Source organism: Belonocnema kinseyi, chromosome 2 (genome assembly GCF_010883055.1).
Source record: "Belonocnema kinseyi isolate 2016_QV_RU_SX_M_011 chromosome 2, B_treatae_v1, whole genome shotgun sequence".
NCBI lineage: Eukaryota > Metazoa > Arthropoda > Insecta > Hymenoptera > Cynipidae > Belonocnema > Belonocnema kinseyi.
Window position 1 is genome coordinate 157878036 of NC_046658.1, and position 9043 is coordinate 157887078.

Below are 9043 nucleotides of genomic sequence, written 5' to 3' on the forward strand. Positions count from 1 at the left end.
TATAACTATAATATGTTCTTTCACGTCTAAATAAAAAATTTCGAAGCATGAAAAAAACACACATGCAGTATGAAAAAACGACTCATTCGGACATTTATTCACGAGGCAAACACTTCTGTTTCAGGTTACTTTCCCCTTCCAGCAATATACTGCCTTGCATGGATATGCTTGGATGTTCTTTTCTGCACAGCAAGCATAATGCACCTGTGCACCATCAGCGTCGACAGGTACCTGAGTTTACGGTATCCTATGAAATTCGGTCGCAATAAAACCAGAAGACGTGTTATACTCAAGATACTTTTCGTTTGGCTACTCAGCATCGCCATGAGTCTTCCACTCTGTCTCATGTATTCGAAGGTACACCTCAGTCACATACAATATACCAATGTTATTAGGAAATGTATTTTGGGACAAGATTGGCTGCAGTTTTGAACAAGTAACAATTTTGGAAAACAGGTGATCGAGATTATTTAGGAGTTTAGGACCGCCAATTATTTTTCGAAAAAAGAAAAAAAAAACTATTTTGGGGGAAAGATTTAATGAAATTTTCATTATTCATATTTTTTATTGCAAAATGTCGAAAGATCAGCATACTGGCAATGTTACATGTACATACTGACTATACTGAATGTGTGACGAGTCGACCACATGAGAAGTTTTCCGGAGGACTGAGTATGTTACGTAAAATTTCTCCACTCTATTCTTCGGTGTACTCGAATGGCTCAGGAGGATCAGCTTCTTTTTCTTCATCTGGTTTCGGACCAAATGCTGTAATACAGAAGAACGCGACATTGATGAATCCATTTCCTCAGCGAAGATAACGTTTTATTTTACTGTGTCTTTTAGACTGCAAGTTTTCCTTCCAAAAGATCACAAGATTGTTTTTTAATTGAGATTATTGACTCTAAACATGAAATATGATTGTATATTACATTTTTTTTCCTAGTTTTGCAACTTTTTGGAACTTTTTTTTTGCATCTCAATGGCTGTATATTCATATTGCTTTTGCGCACAAAGGGTATTACAAAACTCTACTTTTATGTATATATGTATGATTTGGTATGGAGTTCACTGAGCCCCCTCTCTCCCTCGCAAAACTTCACGAGCTGTTACTACAAAATTGGTAAAAATCAACATAATCAGAAAGTGTCATCATTACTCACCAGCCACTGGCTCAACCAATTCCTCTTCCTTGCCCGACTGTATGTGTTTCACCATGACTATTCCTCCTATTTGAATGTCTTTAACAGGAGCATAACGACTATCTTCGACCAACTGCACTACCTTCAATTGCTGCCGCAGAACTCGTGCTGGATTCTGAAGTATTTCAAAAGTAGGCTCTGATTCCTTCTTTTCGGGTTTCTCCTCTTTCTCATCCTTTCCTTTTTTCTCTTTTGAGTCCTTGTCCTCCTTATCTTTTTTCTTTTCATCCTTATCTTTCGACGCAGAATCCTTACTTTCTGCAGCTTCTTTTGTTTCAGTTGTTGGTACATCCTATAAAATTATTTAATCAATAATGCATGCTCCATATGGACATAAAGTTTTCACAATTTTTTTTATTCGTTATAGCTGGACTCGGGAAAAACATAATTTGAATCACTTCAGGCACGAGTATGGTCGATTTAAGTGGAAATGTGAAAAATCACTCATTGTTGACACTTTTGAAAACTTTTCTAATACGGCAACTATCAAGTAACTGTAAAATTTGGAAAATTTAAACAAAAATATGAAAAATTGGTGATTTTTGTGACGTTTTGAAGAACTTCGCATCTATATAACAATTTCAGTAAATACCGCAGCTGTTCAAAATTTGTCTCAGTCACAGTAAATGTGTGCGTCTAGATTTATAATTTCACAAACCGCGATATATCATGTCGAGTATAAATATACATAGGAAAAGCTAAAAGAGAAACTATAAAAACTGCAAGATGTATAATATTTTACGAAAATTTAGAGAGACAGATAGAGAGAGAGAGAGAGAGAGAAGAAAACAAACATATTTAATGTCTATTATAACATACCACGTCCATTTTTTCATGAGAGTCTCGAGCGCGCCTCTCGGATTCTCTCCTTCGGGCACGAGCTGCTATACTGAGTACGGCTGTAGTAACTTTTTCTCGCTCCTCTCGTTTCTTCTCTTCTAATGGGGCAGGATAAGCGTAGACACTTGGACGCGCATTCGATCTTACTTCCAATTTGGGCATCTTTAACTGAGCATTTAGGGCTATCAAACAAGTTGGTGTGAAAGCCAGAGCCAAGCAGTGAGCCAGAGGATACCAGTACCAATACTGAGTGAAAACCAAGGCTCCAACAACTGCCAGCATGTTTGTGTGCCCGGTCCTGGATTGCAGTGAAACTGTCACGTTGCGACCACCTGAGAAACAACAACAAGAGCAATACAATCACAATCTGTCCAAAAAAGAATAAAGAAAATTAATCTTTGGCATCCCAGAGAAGTGTGTGTGTGTGTGTGTGTAAAAATTTCTGAAAGGAAATAAAGAATACAAGATTAATAGCATATGTGGTACATATAAATACAAACCTGCATCGATGATTCCCTGAGCTAAAATGGCGCCAAACTTTGCCATCACATCCTCGTGTTTGTCAACGACAACTTTGGCATAAAGAGCGCGAAAATCTTTGACGCGAGCACAGGTGGCCTCAGTTTGTTGAATCAGGATCATAGCAGATGCAATTAGAGCACCTTGTCGCACAAAATTGACAGGATCATTGGTCATGGGATCCAAAAGCGCGATCGCTTCTTTTAATCCCGTGCCAGCACAGGCAATCCCTAAGGCCATGGCTGCCCCATACCTCACGTGTGGATTGTAACTTTCTGCCAAAAGGGACACAACACTGGGACATTGCTCTGGAGTCCTAGAAATAGAGAAGAAAGTCTACTTTTTGAAAACAAACAAATGCATGGATACGAGTGCAATTAATTGCAAAATCACGCTGCAAATGGCGCCTAGTGCAATTGTAAAGATCAAAAAGGTTTTCTTTGGCGCGTTTTTTTCTGACTCTATAATTGTGTAAACGAAAAAAAACTGGGGACAGAGTTGAATCTTGAATTTATCTAAGGGTGATTTGATATAAAGCACAGACAGTTTTAGATATATGTATTTCTAGACTCCACTTCAATGCTCATTAATCTCAAACACTGATTCGAATTGTTACCAAGCACTAAATTATGAATGTTTTTCAGGACGATGACTCTGTACTTGTAAAAGGAACATGTCAAATACCCGACCCATTATATAAGTTAATCGGAAGCATAATTTGTTTTTTTATTCCCCTTGGAGTAATGTTAATTACTTATGCCTTAACAGTAAAACTGTTGGCAGATCAGAGCGAAAATATTGGAGGAGGATCAGGCAAGTACAGAAAAGAGCGTATATTGCTTTTGAAAAACACACAAAATAGGAATTCTACTTGTGGTGTTTCGCGAGGAAAGGGGTGATAAAAACAAATGATAAAAACTAAATTTTTTAGAAAGAAGTAAGCGCCGCACGTGGAAAAAATTACTGGTAAACAAAAGTTCCGAGGGAAGTACTGGAACACCTGTACACACTTCTGCTGCTTCAACGGATACGGAGCTCACTACACTAGATACTCATGATCTGTGGCTGCCTGAGAGTGAGCCCAAGCCGGCGGCCATGTCAGCTCTTCACGAGTTTGGAGCGGAACTTTTAAAATGGTCCAAAGGACTAGAGGGCATAGCAAATATCGGAGATGAATCGCTTCTAAATACTCCAAAGTCAACTAAAAGCCAGTATCAACCAAACTTTCAACGTAGCTTCGCCAATAGGTAAGGTAGGCAGGCAGGGCATTTTTGTAAACAACTCGTGTTCCTAAGTGTGGTAGTATTTAAGAGTGAGGATCTTTCTATTGCATTCAAACCTGAAACTGATACACAATTCAGGCCATATTTTATTTTTGACAATTACTTTTATTTGGTTATGAAAAATCCTTTACAGTTATTGCACCATATTTAGTGCACAAATTTCTACCCCAGGTAATAGCGCCACCCTATAGTACACATCTTTGGTTTTGCAGGAGCGAAAGAGACCCTGAGTACAGCCTTTCTGATTCAAGAGCGAGCCTCAGTGTAACCACGAATGAAAATTTACTGCCAGCGCCATGTAAATATCGTCGAAGAGCATCTACCTACAATGAAGCATATTTACAGCGAGTCAATATGAATCCAGGGAGTAGTATCTTACGCAAACGTTCTTTCAGCTTCCATGAACATACCACTGTGAACAAATCTGCGTCCGAAAAGCTTTCAACAACGACGAACCAGCTTGAAGCGAAACCACTGATGAAATTTGAAAGGATTGAATCGCCATCTTCGTCGTGCGACATTTCCTCCTTTGTCGAAATGTCAAAAAATGAACCATCTCAAAATCCAAATGAGATGGAAGTTAGTTTCAGTGACAGCACAAAGTCTTTAACGCAGAATCTCGATAATTCTTCAAACCAACCCGATCAACTTGAAGACAAGTCTCACAAAACGTCCAGTGCGGTTGTCACGTGGAAAAGTGGAAGACGAGGCTCCAGTGCTGGTATTCGTACAAAAATTAGTTTTCTCTCCCTCTCTCTCTCTCTCTCTCTAATTAATTACTAGAAGAAAGTACTAGCAAGAGTCGTATTTTTAATTTATTTTCAGGAACTACCAAGACTTCAGTGGCATCCTCGAGATCTGTTCCGCTGCGAAGGGCGGCAACAATGCGAGCCCACAATTATGCCACCAATCTGGCTTCAAAAAGCAGCACTTGGACTCCCTACACAGCAGTTATTAACAAGTCGTCTGGCCTTCTTCGAGTCAGTCACTCTCGAAATAGTAGTGTGATATCTAGAAATAGTTCCCGGCACGGCAGAATTATCAGGCTCGAGCAAAAAGCCACAAAAGTTCTGGGGGTTGTCTTTTTTACATTTGTTATCCTGTGGTCGCCATTCTTTGTGCTGAATTTGACAGCAGTCATTTGTGCTGACTGCGAGGAGAACATCGACCACAAACTATTTGACTTTGTCACTTGGCTAGGTTATTCCAGCTCAATGGTAAATCCGATTTTCTACACTATCTTTAATAAAGTTTTCCGACAGGCTTTCAAGAAGGTGATCCTGTGTCAATATTGAACTCACACTTGGAGATTTTGTTAGTGAAGACTTTCCAAATCCACATGGCCTACTTTAAAAGTATTTATAGAAAAAGAAGATCGTTGGGGAAAAAGTCAATAAAATGCTCATAGAGATTTTCCAAAGTATAAACTATAAGCTGCCAACGCAAATTTCCACTATAAATACCACTATTTATTAACTGTTTAATGTAAAAAGACTGTTTGATCGAGTGCTGCACAATTGTGTGTTAATTGCGGCATACAAAACTAGCATTCTTTTAAAATATGTGATAAAAACTTGTATAACTGAGAATCTTTGAAGACTTATACATATATCAAACTATAACACACGTTTTAGTGTGTTTTCAATCACGCATTGTACTATAGAGAGGATAACATCTTTTAGTAGATTTCTATTCATACATTATATCTATTTAAACACTGTTAAAATACTGTTTGTTTTTCAGTTTTGACAATCTGTGAAAATTATTCACGAAAGGAAATTTGTAAAATAAATTAATTTTTCAAAAACTTTGGTAATTTTATTTTAATCACATCCGACACTCCCCGAAACACACAATCCTAATAAAATTACTCGAGTTGCATATTGGAAATAAAAAAATAGAATAAAATTAAACAGGATGGACCAATGAACACTCTCACAAAGAATACTATTTGGCGCAATAGTTGAAGAAGTGTGAATAGTATTGGTAAGCTTCATTTATAGGTAAGTGTCAAATTTGCTCGATAAACATTAGACTCTGTGGTACATGCCGGTCACGTGGCACGAAACTACATCAGGTATTCAGTTGTCGTCAAAACTAATCCACATTCATCCCTCAGTTAAAACAGTAATTAAAGAGACTAAGCCAACAATAATCCCTTCTCTCGCTACCCCCTACTGTGTCAGAGAAACGCATCAATATTCCCAAAAAAGTATGTTTTCCAAAAAATTAGTTTTCTCCAACTTGATTTGACCGAATAACAGTTTGCCATATCCATTACTAAATTAGTTCACTTTTACTTGGTTGATTTAACATTTTTAATAATGTTTAGTATGACGAAGTAAAGGATCCTTCTGGCAATATTGTAGTACCGGTTTGTCTATTGGTTACCTTGCCAGAAGAAAACATAAAAATGATCGAAGTTTAGTTTAGGAAATAAATATTGACAGTCTACAGTGGAAATTATTTAGATTTGAATCTCTTTTACGATAAAAAAGGAATGGTTATTGTAATTATCTTCGAACCCCAAATAAATGTCGAAATATTGATTCAGAAACTTTAATATTCGTAACTATTCCACTTCTCGATTCAAATTTTATTTACACTTGTTGCAGTCCGCCTTCTGTTACCGAGGGTTGAACTGAGGGTCTGTTTTTTTTTTTTTTAATCAAATTATTCCATTAATTATACCGATGTTTATCGCTCCGGTGTGAAAAGCAAGTTATTAAAGTCAACTCAGAGAACACCCAAAGACCCCGAAAAAAAGAGCTAAAAGATTTTTGATAATTATGAAAGATTTGAGGAGAAATGCTTTCGGTTTTATTTTAAAGGAACAATTTTAAGTTTTAAAGATTATAAAATGTGGGCCAAAGAAATATGCAAGACTCTGAGACCATTTTATTATTTTATTGTTCCAGATTTGCAAATGTTTTAGGCAAACTGAATTTTATCAGGATGTGAAAAAAAGTCTTTAAAATACATGGGAGATGTTTAAAAGATTGTTTTGTAAGGAATTTCAAGAGTAAATAGAAAAAAAAGATCACAAAACATTTTTAATTATTTCACAAAGTGTTTAAGTAATTTGAAGAGATTGTCTAAAAAGATTTTAGAAGATTTCACAAATAGGCAAAGAAGAATCTGAAAGATTGTAAGGAAATTAAAAAAATTTTACAAAATAAATAAAAAATGCAGAAAAAATTTGAATGATTTTTAGAGATTAGAAGGTTTAGAAGGTCTGACAATATTAAAAAAAGAGAACAATTTTCCTGATATTTGTGTGAAAATAAAAATTATAATAAAATAAAATTTGATGAAAATTTTAGTGTAGGAAAGTGTGAAAAAAAAAATAATAAAAATAATTTTTTATTTTGAAAAATGAACTTTAAGTTGAGAACATTAAAAAAAGGTTTTTCAATGTAACAAACGATTTTCTAAAATATCTGAAAATAGTTTAGAAGATTTTAAAGGAAAATATTTCAATTTGGTAAGATTGTAAAAGAAAAAAGAATAAAAATCGGGTAAATTTAAGAAATATTTGGTAGAATTGAAAATAATTTTGAAAATTTTCAAGAGAATAAACAAAATTTCTTGAAATTGCTGGGAAAATTTAAAAGATTGGAAGATATATATTTTTTTAATTTGGAATAATATTTGGAATTTTTGAGAAAAATTCGTGTCAGTTAAAAATATTTTCAGGAATTTTAATGTTTCAAATAGATTATAAATGTTTTAGAATTTAGAAACATTTTCGAAAATTTATCCAATATTTCTTGATTCCTAAACATCTTTTAAAAAGACTCTAATTTTTCATATTATTTTTTAAAATCTTACCAAAAAAAAATTCTTTAAAATCTTCTAGATTCTTTTCTGACAAGTTTAAAATACTAAAAAATGTTTTCAAATTTATCAAGAAAATTATGAAAATTATATAAACATAAATCTAAAAACAAGGTTATAATACTTATTTTCTTGTTCTCAAGTCTCAGAATTTAATTTCAACATGGATTTATTTTAACCCTTCAAAAAATAATTTTCGATAAATTTAACTGTTGAAAGAGATAAAAAATATTCTTTAATGGTCTGTCTTTAACAGTTGCATAAAAATTTTAAAATATTTTAGCTTCATTACAAAGTCTAATTGATTTTAAAAAATTCACATTTAAGATTTCGTTATTTAATTGTAATAGAAAACAACAATATTTGAGGATTTATCATATTCCTTGTTTGTCATCATATAGATACATATAATTATCATATTTATTATATAGTAGCATTATATTGTAAAACGGTAATATAACAAAAAAATTAGTTCGTCACTCACTATATTTAAGAGTGAATTGTACCAATTTTGTTAGATATATTCGCGACATTTTTTCATTCATTTGTGTACGTGAATTATGTCGCTTTTTCTTATGTTAAGCAAAATAATAAGTAAGTACTACATAAGTCTCATTTACCATCTGACTCTACATTGTGAAGAAAAACTGATTTTACAGGGTTTTCATTCTCAATCTACTTTCTCGAAATTGTCCAACACTTCTAGATTCATCTTTGCTCAGTTGCATTTGCGATCTACATTCAAGCATGGTCAAATTTTGAGCTGGTAAACTGATAAAACTCATGACGAATTACTTGACAAAATTTATTTCCCCAATCAAAGTGATTTTTATATTTATCGTAGTATTTTCTGAATGTTTGATTTTAAAATAATTTTCGAATTTTTAAATTTTTAATAAAGAGTCTGTCCAATTTTTTAGAGAGATTTTCTCCAAAGATAATGAAGACTAAAAATAGACATATAATTTAATATTTATTACGAAGAATTATTAATCAAACATGATAAGTACGATAAATTTGATTCTTGAATGTGTTTTTTTTTTCTATGTAAAAATAATGTTGTTAATTATAAAATGACATGATGATTCACTATTTTCTGTGAAAATGAAGATAGCACAAAAAATTCTACTTGCTTTATCAATGTGATTGCTTAGTTATAATATTGTTGCAAATAGTAAAGTTGACTTATCGATATTATTACTCAACAATAATAAAATTATTAACAATAATTTAAGTTAATTACTCATAAACTTTAAAACATATTTTTAAAAACTGCTGCATCTATTTGTTCGTGTGCAAAAAATACTTATTATTATTAATATTATTAAATATAGAAAGTCTATAATTCTATTGTTACCATAA

General features: G+C 33.4%; 2 protein-coding genes across 5 annotated transcripts in view; one reads left to right on the top strand and one right to left on the bottom strand.

The window, feature by feature from the left end:
* The window catches only part of LOC117167860 (D(2) dopamine receptor-like), a 7690-nt gene extending 2094 nt beyond the window's left edge, over positions 1–5596 (top strand). For all 3 annotated transcript variants that reach the window (XM_033353071.1, XM_033353070.1, XM_033353073.1), the window contains 5 exons: positions 125–357; positions 3206–3374; positions 3493–3808; positions 4057–4565; positions 4670–5596. In XM_033353071.1, coding sequence (XP_033208962.1) covers positions 125–357; positions 3206–3374; positions 3493–3808; positions 4057–4565; positions 4670–5139 — 1697 coding nt within the window. In that variant the 3' untranslated portion in view covers positions 5140–5596. The remainder of the gene's footprint in view (positions 1–124; positions 358–3205; positions 3375–3492; positions 3809–4056; positions 4566–4669) is intronic.
* LOC117167857 (26S proteasome non-ATPase regulatory subunit 1) overlaps positions 546–9043 on the bottom strand; it is a 24112-nt gene continuing 15614 nt past the window's right edge. For both annotated transcript variants that reach the window (XM_033353067.1, XM_033353068.1), the window contains 4 exons: positions 2543–2877; positions 2022–2374; positions 1164–1494; positions 546–768 (listed from right to left, as the gene is read on the bottom strand). In XM_033353067.1, the coding sequence (XP_033208958.1) occupies positions 698–768; positions 1164–1494; positions 2022–2374; positions 2543–2877 (1090 nt within the window). In that variant the 3' untranslated portion in view covers positions 546–697. The remainder of the gene's footprint in view (positions 769–1163; positions 1495–2021; positions 2375–2542; positions 2878–9043) is intronic.